Below are 11,484 nucleotides of genomic sequence, written 5' to 3'. Positions count from 1 at the left end.
CTGTTTCCTCTACACCCGTCCCACCTCCCCCAGCCCTCCCTGCTGAATTATTCCAGAGCTAATGCCAGACACATCATATCAGCACATATCTCTAAAATAGAGAATCATTTGTTTTTAGCTTAACTACAATGCTGTTAACATACCAAAAACAATTGACAATGCCTTATGCAGTAAGTATTCAAATTTACCTGATTTTCCCATAATGTCTTTTTACAACTGATCAAATCAGGATCCTAAGTCCCCACATTGTCTGTACTAGGTCTCGTGAAGCTCTTTTAATCTAGAAAGCTTGCTCCCCCTTGTTCCTTGTCATTGTTGAATACTCCGGATATTGACTCTGCGACATCCTCTCCCACTGGGGTCGAAGGGGTGCGCACCAGCGGGCGTGTTCCCCTCCTGCTGAATTCCCTAGACTGATAGTTTGTGCCAGAAGTGTCTGCAGGGCCAAGGCTCTCTGACACAAACCTTTCACGGGCGGTGCTGTATCGCCCCCACAGCATCACAGTGGAGACAGCGAACGTCTGCAATGTTTAAAATTGACCTCTCCTTTCTCATATTTGTATTCTCATGTTTCACTCCGGATCGACCTCCAGAAGTAGTGCAGGTGGTGATTCCCCTCCTCCTCTGGCCAGTCCACCGGGGACTGTTTCTCAATGATCCCCTTTAAGGCCCCGGGGATGCAGGCTGACACGCACATAGACATCCTTCCTTCTTCCCGCTCCTCAGGGCCAGGCGCGCTCTCAGCCTCCGTCTGTTCAAGGCGCTTCTCTCGTGTTGACGTCTCCGCTTCACGCTGGTTGCACATCACACTCTCCTCCCTTCCTTAGGCAACCACTTGAATGGATCCTTGAAAACTGTGTCGCGCCGTTGTGTGTGGGCTACTGATTGTTATCGACGTTATTGTGTTCCAGACTGCACCCCATTTTTCACTATTTTCATTCAACACGGGTTTTAAGTCTTTCCATAATGTTGTGTGTACACATAGTCTCTGTTTCTTTTTCTTTTCTGTTTGATACACTTAGGGTTCTTCCTAGTTTTACTGAGGTATGATGTACAAATAAAAATTATATGTATTTAGGTTGTACGATGTGATTTTCGAGGTGTACAGCATGATTTAATACGCATGTATATGCAAACTGATCAGCACAATCAAGTTCATTCCTCACATACTTACTATCTTTTGGTGTGTGGTGAGAACACTTAAGACCTGCTCTCAGCAAATTTCCATTATGCAGCGCGGTATTATTAACTGCAGTCATCACGCGGTGCGTTAGACGGATGCCCAGAACTCCGACCCGCATAACCAAAACTTCCTGCACTCTGACTGACCTCTCTCCCTTTCTCTCACCCCCAGCCCCTGGCACCCACCACTCTACCCTCTGGTTCTAAGAGTTTGACTTTTTTAGGTTCCGCATATAGCTGAGATCATACAGTATTTGTCTTCCTCTGTCTGGCTTATTTCACTGAGTGTAATGCCCTCCAGCTTCATCCATGCTGTTGCAAATGGCAGCATTTTCTTCTTCTGAGATTGAATAATATTCGTATGCATACAGTGGTACCTTGGTCCTCGTCGGCTTCAGAACTCATCAAACCTGATACTCGTCACATTTTGACGAGAAAAAATGTTTCAGCCCTCGGTGCTTACTTACCACTCTAGAACTTGTATGAGTCACGACACCACCCCACAAGAGAAAATGCCTCATCAATCATCGCTTGCTCGCCTCTTGTTGGAAAAATTAATGACGAGTACTGAGGTACCACTGTATACACCACCTTTTATTTATTCATTCATTCATCACCAGACAGCTAGGCTGTTTCCATATCTAGGCTACTGTGAATAACGCTGCCATCAACGTGGAGGTGCAGATATCTCTTTGACGCACTGATTTCATTTCCTTTGGATATATACCCAGAAGCCGCTGGGTCATGGGGTAGTTCTAGTTTTAATTTTTGAGGACCCTCCGTGCTGTTTTCCGCAGTGGCTATGCCGTAGTTACTGTTTCTAAATGTTGGGCTGTAGTCCCTCAGGCACACTCCCCACCTTCTGGTGTCAGCAGGCTCTTAAGTCACCTCCAGTTCCTGCTTCCCAAACAGCACTGCGGTACACGTCCTCACAGTGTCCCATAACGGACCAGAGAGAGAAGTCTCTGGTATGTGCAGCAGGAGTAGGATGGCAAGGAGTCTGGCATATATGCATTCTAAGTCCGCCAAATACCTTGCACAACGGCTATTCCACACCATACTCCCGTGAGCAGTGCATAAGGTTCGCATTTCCCCCCATCCTTGCCAAACTTGACTTCTTCTCTAAGTTTTGACAGTCAGATGGTGTAAGGCAATGGCTCACTGATGCTTTACATTAGCTTTCTCTCACTACTAGTGATTATAAGCATGTCTTCATATGTGCATGGACCCCAGGGGTTCCTTGCCTGTGAACTGCCTGGTTATACCCTTTGCTACTTCTCTAATGGGTTTCCGATGTGTTTCTTTGTCCCTAGGCTCCTTCTGTACTGGGTGTCTTCCACTCATCCCTCCACATCCAGTGGCCTTGAAGACAGAGCTAGATGTATGGCTGCATCAAATGGCCCTTGCCATCTGGTTTCCAGCACTAGCAGGAAATCAGAGGGAGAAAGAAGAGTGAAGCTAGGACAATGACTCCCCCAGCCCTCAGTTGTGGACTTGCTGCTTCCTGTAACCACAAGTCACAACAGACTGACGGATTCACAGCTCCTGTCAGGAGACCCTGTCCACGAAGCTTTCTCTCTCCCTGGATTCCCAGAGGTGCCAACAGCCCCCGCCACAAGGATACCTGGGTTCCCGTCCTATTTCTTGTGGCTTCCCTAATCCTGCTCACACTTTCATAAATCGTCTCTTTATTAAAATATCCTCCAATTACCCGTTTCAAGTATGCCCTCTGTTTCTTGCGGGGACCCTAACCGATGCATTGTCATTGAGCTAAATTTTTTCATTTTCATGCAGCCAATTTTACTTTTGTTTTTTTTTGTTTTTTGGTATGTGCTTTAGAGACATTATTTATAAAGTGTTTCTGTACCTCTATGTGAAAATACTCTTTCTTCCTTTTTTTCTTAATACTTTTATAATTTTACTTTTATGTGTAGGTCTTGAATCTATCCAGCACACCTTTGCATCTGACGGAATTTTTGTATGGAGTTATTTTTGCGTACAGAGAACCAGTTTTCCCAGTATTGTCCCTCCTCCATCCGTTTGAGGTGCCCTGTAACTGTACATTCAGTTCCCATGTACGCGTGGGTCTGTCTTTGAGCTCCCTCCTCCATACCATTGGTCTACGTGTCTGTTATTTTATAGTCACTGGCCTGTTGTTATAAATATGGCTTTGTATTACATTCTAATGTCTTTTTTTCCTTTCTCCGGTTCTTGTTTTTCCCCGCAAGTTAATTTTTATTTTTTTATCTATATTTTAAAAATAGATTAAGTTGTGCCCTGGCCAGGGTGGCTCAGTGGATTGAGTGCTGGCCTGCGAACCAAAAGGTTGCAGGTTCGATTCCCAGCCCAGGACACATGCCTAGGTTGCAGGCCAGGTCCCCAGTTGGGGGTGCATGAGAGGCAACCACAGATTGATGTTTCTCTCCTTCTCTTTCTTCCTAGCCAGGGTTTTTTCTTACATATTCTTTATACATTAAAGTGTTGACAGCTGTCTGATACATCTGAAGCCTCTTATTAGGTCTAGTTGTTTGTTGATGGTGTTGATTTTCTGTGTAGATATCATATTACTTTATCTCTTCCTTTCCAAAACTTGCAACTCTGATGCCTATTCCTGTCTGTGCAGTTTCGCCAGGATGCCCAGGATGATGTTAAACAGCCGTGGTAATAGCAGTGTGTCAGAGACTTCTAATTGACCCCAATATCCATTCTCCCCTCTTCTCTACACCGGGAGTCACAAACATTTCCTGTAAAGGGCCACACAGCAAATACTTGCCAGCTTTGTCACAACTACTCAGCTCTGCTTACAGCTTGAAAGCAGTGGTAAGCAACATGTAAACAAATGAGCATGGCAAGACCTAATACACAGGTGTTCTACATAATACATAGACAAAAACACAGGGAAGCTGCCAAAATTAGCAGACAAAGAAACATGGCCCAAATGAAAGAACAGATCAAAACTCCCAAAAAGAATGAAACAAAATGGAGATAAGCAATCTATGAGATGCAGAGTTCAAAACACTGGTTATGCCCTGGCTGGTGTGGCTCAGTGGATTGAGCACTGGCCTGCGGACCAAAGGGTCATTGGTTTGACTCCCAGTCAGGGCACATGCCTGGGTTGCAGGACAGGTCCCTGGTTGGGGGTGTGCGAGAGGCAACAACACATTGATGTTTCTCTCCCTCTCTTTTTCCCTCCCTTCCCGTCTATTTAAAAAATCTTTAAAAAAACACTGGTTAAAAGGATGCTCAAGGAACTTAGTGAGGACCTCAACGGCTAAAAAAAGTCCAATCAGAAACGAAGGATACACTTAAAATAGAGAACAATTTACAGGTAAACGAGAGTAGAGTGGATAAAGCCAAGAATCAAAGCTTGGAACATAAGGTGTCGTGGCTGGAGGGGGGCAGACATCCTGAAATGTGATAGAACCCACAAGTTGAGAAAAATAGAGCAACAAAATAGCAGCAGCCAAGATCCCAAAAGATTTTATAGTAGGTGTTGAACTTTTGCCAAGTGCTTTTTCTGCATTGTGTGATATTTTTCTTTGGTACACCATTAATCTAGTCTTCCGCACTCCCTAAGTCTATTTTGTTAATAAATGTTTTCTGATGTTAAACCATCTTTGAATTCTTGGCATATATGTTACTTGAACATATCTCTTTTAATACACTATTTGACTGGGTTAGCTAATGTTTTATATAGGAATTTTACATTTCTAATCCTTGTAGTGAATTTTCTCTATTTGCTCAAATTTTTTAAAATGTCCTTTTTCAAAGTGTACTTGAAAAGAATGAATCTTCTGTGGGTAAGGAGTGCCGTGTACTGAATAGCTCTATTGGATGATAAAGTGCACCCTGAGGTTCAAAACATCTGTTTCCTTGGTGATTGGTTTGTCTGTTTGATCTATCAATTACTAGAGAGATGTATTATAATCTCCTTCTATGAATATAGATTTGTCAACTTGTTCTTGTATTTCCAAAATTTTAGTCTTATATATTTTGGGGCCATGCACATACGTTTAATACCAATGTACTTTCCTGTTGAATTAAACCTTTTATCATTAGGAAGAGACCCTCTTTATTTCTAATAACCCTTTGTTATAAACTATACTTTATATGATAATTGATTTAATTAGAATTTGCTTACCATGTCTTTTTCATGCTTTCGCTTTCAACCTCTCTGTTTTAGATATGCATCTCAGGCATATGGTTGGACCTTATTTTTTATTCTGTCTGGAACTTCTTTTCCTTTAACAAGATAATTTAGTCCTTTGCATTTAATATAATCAGCAACATATCTGAACTCAGCACTAACCTCTTACTTTGTGTGTTTTCTTATCTATCAATTTTTTCCTTTTCTCTTTTTTCCTGCCTTCTTTTAGATTAATATTTTTTTCTTCATCTTCTTCTTACTAATTTGGGAAGTTATCAGCTCTGTTTCTAAGGGATTAGCCTAAAAATGACAACAATGGTGGGAAACACTGTCTTTACTCTGCTGTTGCAGAGCTGAACGTGTTATATGATTGCAGCCTCTATTCTGCGCTTCTCTAGCCCTTCTCCTTTCTGACGTCCAGTGTCTATGTTTCCTTTTCTCTCCTTCATATTATTTTTTTTGTTGTTCACCTTTCCCAAGAATAGGATTTTTCTTTTAGGGGTCATACTTATATTTTAATATTTTAGTTCATTAATATTTGCTTTTGAAAAATAAATCCCTTTCTTCTATTTGGGGGTTTGATTTTGTTATTGTTTTTGAAGTTCCTTGAGTTAAAACTTCGCTTATTTCAATTCTGTCATTCTTGTTTTTAATAAATGTGCTAACAGCTTCCACAGTTCCCCCTGGGAGCTGCTTTAGACCTCCCCACAACCTCAGTATGTGGTGCTCTCCTTGTCCAAGTCTAATTAACTTGCGTTTACTTTGATTTTTCCCTTAAAGTTACCTACAAAGAAGGGGAGAAATGTGTGTCGTAGATCCTTTTTGGCTTTACTTCTGTGTTCATGTCTAACTGTGTTTCATTGCGGTCAGAGCATTCCTCCTTTTTAGAACTAGTTGGGGACTTACTCGTAGCTAACATTTTGTCAATTTTTATTGATGAACAAAAATTGTCTGTAAAGTCTTGACCTATTTGTCCTGTTAACTCCTATCCTGGGTTGCAGATTCTATTTACCTGGGGTTTTCCCTTCCATGAACTTCTTTTCCTCGTGTGTTTGGTGACTCTTGCTTGGGGCTCAGCATTGATTCATTGTATTTGTTGCCTGTGGATGCTGCTTCTCTTCACTGTAATGCATGCAACAGACACCAAGGAGTTTCATCCGAAGCTTTGGTAACACTCGGCACATAGGGGTGATTCTAATTCTGGGGCATTGCCGGAAGGGGAATGGTCCCCGTAACAATGCCATTTTCCGGCTGAGACCCAGAGAGCAGAGTAACTTGCCCTAAACCACACGCCTGTAAATAAATATCTGCCGTCTGGCCAGAGCCCACACAGTTCTCCCAGTAACCCACGACCGGCCCGAGGCTTCCTAGTGCTGACAAGCCTCCTCCCCTTCCTAATCCCCAATAAACCAGACACATCGGATTGTTTCATATATTTGCCTTCTTTTTACTCTAAAAAAAAGTTGACAGTAACACCCGCACATTGCAGAAAGTGGCATGGTTTCAATGTCCCCACCCCTCCGAACATCATTTTCCTTCCTCAGACACCATCCCTTTTCCTTAAAATCCTACATGAAAACCCCCAAGAATATGAAGATACCCCCAGAGAGGAGGATCCCCTTCAATAAGAGGAGGCACTGAGGGAATAAATTAGGGGGGAGGAGGCTCCTTGCTGGCCCTGTGCAGCTCTGTCTCACAAACCCAGCGGTAGGGCCTCCTGCAGACATCATCGTTCCAGCGGCCGTCATCTGTGAGGTGTGCACAGTCCTCGCCTCCCCCAAGCCCGTGCCCGTGCCAGTCATCTGGCTGATCTGGTCTCCAGTTCCTAAGAAGAATAGACAGATTGGGCCCCAGGAAGGCCAACACTCAGCCAAGCTGAGGAGCCCCTCTTGCCCTTAGACCCGCCCAGCTGGGACAGCAGGGCCCAGGTAGAAGGGACAGAATGCAGAGCACACACTCACTGGAAGCCCTTCTCATAGTCTGAACCATCCACCCATTTCCAGGACCCAGTGTGGTCGGTGAGGCCGATCCAGGTGTTCCCAGGGCCCATGTGGTGCTGGACAAATTTCTGGGGAGAGAAGAGGGTGGTGACCTCTCTGTAGAAAGGCCAGACTCCCAGATGAGCCCTCCAGAGCCCTCACCTGCTCCTCCAGGGAACCAATCACCACCAGGGTCGCATTCTCCAGCTGGCAGTACTTCTCAGCCTCGGGCCAGGACTTCCCAGTACGAGAGAACCAGTAGCATCTGCCTTCATGCTCCACCCAGTTAACAGGGCAGCAGTTATTTTCAGAGCCTGGGAGCGAGAGAGGTGCATAGGGAGGGTCGAGGGCTGAGGCTCCACCAGGAGCAGAAATAGGCAGAAAAGTGGGGCTGGGCACCCCTGCCTCCTCACCGTTGCCCTGGAGTTTGGCCAGCTGACAGCTCAGGCTTCGCAAGTCAGACACAAACGTCTTCACATGGAGCAGCAAGCTGGAGTGATCTGGGGAGACAGAGGGCGGGGGAGGGGGAGGATGAGAGTGAGGAGGGCGAGGCGGGCAATATGAACACTGGGGGTTGGGAAGGGTCTGCATCTGTATGCGGGACCGAAGAGCAATCACAGATGCCCCTGCCACAAGACCCCTTGGTTTGGGGAAGAAATAAAAATTGCTGTCAGTAAAACATTTGAGAATTGTAGGGGGAAAAATGCAGTGCAGACCCCTTTTGGTTCGGCCTGGGAGACCCCTGTATTCCACACACAGGCGCTGGCCCACGTGCTCCCCCTCTGACCTTGACTCAGGTCCTGCTGCTGTTTCTCCATTTGGGACTCCAGGGCCTTCATCTTTCTGCCCACCCCTCCTCCTGCGGGAGAAATTGCTCAGTGTCTCAACATCCCTAGCATCCCACAACTGCCCCCAGCCTCAGCCCCGGCCCCCCTCACCATGGGTGCGCAGATCCTTGAACTCAGCCTCTGTGCTCACTGTGAGGTTGCTGACTGTCTCTCTCAGGGCCCGCAGCTCTTCCTGCAGCTTGGAGTCTGGGCAGGAGAGGGTGCTGGGTCCACTATCACAGCTACCAGCAACCCCCCATGTTGCTCCCTTCCCTGCCCACCCCTGGGGCACCCACTCTGGGATCCAATCACACAAACAACCACCAGCAACAGGAGACTGAGGCCCAGGGAGAGCAGGAGGAGGCAGGGTCCAGAGCAGAGCCGTTGAAATAGTGGCTGGGGAGGAGGCGGCCCTGCAAAAGGAGAAGGTATCAGGGTCTCAGGGACACAGCAGTCTGAGCAGCTCTGGGGTCCTAGGAGGAGAGCAGGCTAAGCCTTCTCCAGCAGACTAGAAGAAATCACACTGGCTAAGAAATATGAGCAGTAAGTGACTCTGAGGGGCCAGAAGAAACTAGAAGTGGGGAAAGGAAGAGGGTTACAGAGGGAAGCAAAAGTTTGACCGGCCTTAGCCCTAGCCAGGCCCTGGGACTTTGCTGACACCTAGTGGCCTCGCTGTGTCAGGGCAGCTGATGAACCTCATCAGAGCCTTAAGATGGAGATTGCGAGAGGGGAGTGGGGTGGAGTGGGACCCTAGGTGGGAAATCACTGCTCCTGCCTGAAGGTGGGGCAAGAGAAGTCACTGTGTCTCTCTCTCCATGAATCTCACTGCCATTTGGATGGGTACAGGAAGACCTCAGGCCCCTCAAGTTGCTTCCCCCCAGGGAGTCCTATCCCAGTGATCTGGAACGTGGGGAGCCTCCTTTCCATCCTCTCCTCCCCTGCACTGCCTTTCCCCATCAAAGAGCACTGCGCACTCCCACCCCCAGGCACTGGATCCTCACTCAGCCCAAACAACATCCCTGCTCACATGAGAAAAACTAGGGCTTTGTTTTTCGTGTAGGGGGGCCTCATTCGCCCTCTGATCACAAATCCTGCAGCCCCTTCACTGAAGTCTTACTCACCCCTTGACCAAAACAATCCCAGAAACGCCAGGCACACAAACACACACACATACACACCAAAGGCTCACCGGTGTTGGAAAACGAGAGGAGGACAGCCCCACGCCTGTGCGCTCACCCCCTCCCCAAGATCCTGACAAATGGGTGACATGGCAGGGGCTGGGTGGCATGCAGAAGCCTTGGGTCCCCATCACCAAGAAAGGGACTCCGGCCTCACACCCTATACCTCCCCTAAGAGGAGCAACTATGTTCTTGTGACAGGGGCAGACCCAGAGACAGGGTCAGGGGTCACAGAAAGAAGCCGGAGCCACCTAATGCTCGCCTTTCAGAAACAGGAGGAGGCGTCCCTTCACCTTGTCTGAACTGTCGGTCATTCTCCTCGTTGTCCAGATGCTGAAAATCTTGATACTCCTTTGTCATGTTAGAGCTGGCTGGACCTGGGACTAGGTCAAGACTAGCATTAGGGTTGAGATTGGGTCTGAACAGAATTGGCGTGCGGGGACCTGTCCTTTTCTAAGTTATCGGTGGCTACATGAAGACCTTTCTTCTTTCCTGAGTTCCCTCCCAGACCTGTCACCCAAATTCATCCTCTGAGGCTTTTCCACCCATCCCCTCCCCTCCTGACAGCTGGTCCCCTCCACCCCTCCCCCAATCCACCCCCAGTCAGTCCCCCTGCTTTTCTTCCCCTTTTACTTACTGGTGGTCGAGAGGGTGACTCCTGGATCCCTCAATGCTGTATAGATCCCAGGCTAAGAAGGAAGCTGAAGCCTGGAGAAGTGGGGTGTGCGGACAGCTCTGGACAATGGAGGAGGCAGGGGCAGGGTCCATACAAAGGCCCTGAGCACTGTACTAGCGCGTGTCCACTTGTCTGTGTGTTCCTAGTGTGCCGAACCTGGCATCTCCAATGCCAGAGACTTTGGACTTAAACAGAGTTGGGAATGGATTTGGAACTCGGATGTGTGGGGGTGGAAGCCGGTGGGGGGTTTGCCTCTGCTTTCCTCTCTGGGGAGGGGGAGTCTCCGGGTGTGTCCCCCTCACCTCCACACACTGGTCACCTCACTCCTCATTGCATGGTTTGGGAGGGGAGCCTAGAGGCCCGGGGTGCAGTTCAGTGTTTCCCCTCTGTCACTTCTGCCCCTCCCTCCGTCACTTCCTGACTAAATTCCCAGAATTGTTGGCGTCTCCACATGTCCCCGACCAAGATCAGAGGGATCCGTTATTCTCGGCTCTTGCCCAACCTAGGCCTGTGACCCTGGCACCTGAGCCTAGGCCCCAGCTTCCTTGGGGGCTCGGCCCCCAGCCTCCCCAGCTTAGGCTGACTGGCTCCAGTCTCACTGGCTGGGGAGTTGTGTTCCCCAGCAGCATGGGAGACAAGGTGTGAGGAGAGGCAGCGGGTCAGGCTTTCCTCGCCTCCACTGACCACTACTGTGTGCCTGGGCTGTTTAGTCATTAACTCTTCCCATTATCCCCAGAGCACATCCGCAGATGAGGAAACAGACCCAGAAAAGTAGGAGCTTACCCAGGTTCACACTGCAAGGAAGCAGCAGAGGGACAACTGGAATTGGGGCGGCCTGACTGCGGGACCTTGCGTCACCATGGCTAGGCCCTGAGGTCCCAGAGGTGATAAAATGTGGTCCCTCACAGACCCGTGGGAGTGGGGGTGGGGGTAGGTTCAAATAGGTTGTGTTCAGAGAGAAGTATGTGAATTTATTTTTTTAAGAATTTATTTATTTATCTTCTAGAGAGAGGGGAAGGGAAAGAGAAAGACAGGGAGAGAAATATTGATGTGTGAGAAATACATCAACTGGTTGCCTCTCCCATGTACCTCAATGGGGACACAGCCCAAAACACAGGCATGTGCCCTGACTGGGAATTGAACTGGCAACCTTTAGGTTCGCAGGCCGGCACTCAATCCACTGAGCCACACAAGCCAGGGCAGAAGAGTGTGTGAACTTAAAGTGTGCAAAATTACTGTTGGTGGGATTGCAGATTGGTGCAACCACTATGGAAAACAGTATGGAATTTCCTCAGAAAACTAAAAATGGAACTGCCTTTTGACCCAGCAATTCCACCGCCAGGATTATATCCTGAAACACCAATCCAAAAGAACCTATGCACCCCAATGTTCATAGCAGCACAATTTACAATAGCCAAGTGCTGGAAGCAACCTAAGTGTCCATCAGTAAGTGAATGGATCAAAAAACTATACACAATGGTACATTTACACAATG

The 11,484-nt window shown here is 47.6% G+C and overlaps 1 protein-coding gene across 2 annotated transcripts; it reads right to left on the bottom strand.

Moving 5' to 3' along the window:
- Positions 1-6,754: 6,754 nt before the first annotated feature.
- On the bottom strand, positions 6,755-10,334 carry LOC112308743 (asialoglycoprotein receptor 1). Of its 2 annotated transcripts, none has more exons than XM_045199351.3 (9): positions 9,951-10,334; positions 9,607-9,707; positions 8,432-8,548; positions 8,247-8,342; positions 8,096-8,167; positions 7,722-7,808; positions 7,471-7,622; positions 7,291-7,397; positions 6,755-7,154 (listed from the first exon to the last, which is right to left on the bottom strand). In XM_045199351.3, exons 1-9 carry the CDS (start codon positions 10,079-10,081, stop codon positions 6,980-6,982), a joined length of 1,038 nt encoding a protein of 345 aa, XP_045055286.1. In that variant the 5' UTR covers positions 10,082-10,334; the 3' UTR covers positions 6,755-6,979. The 2 variants fall into 2 exon arrangements, with proteins under 2 accessions (XP_045055286.1, XP_024420806.1); XM_024565038.3 differs by having other exon boundaries at positions 9,607-9,696; positions 9,951-10,090.
- Between the last annotated feature and the right edge of the window lie 1,150 nt (positions 10,335-11,484).

The sequence above is a fragment of the Desmodus rotundus genome, chromosome 9 (assembly GCF_022682495.2).
Source record: "Desmodus rotundus isolate HL8 chromosome 9, HLdesRot8A.1, whole genome shotgun sequence".
Taxonomy (NCBI): domain Eukaryota; kingdom Metazoa; phylum Chordata; class Mammalia; order Chiroptera; family Phyllostomidae; genus Desmodus; species Desmodus rotundus.
Note: the sequence above shows the minus strand (reverse complement) of the source record. Positions and strands in the feature narration are given on the sequence as shown.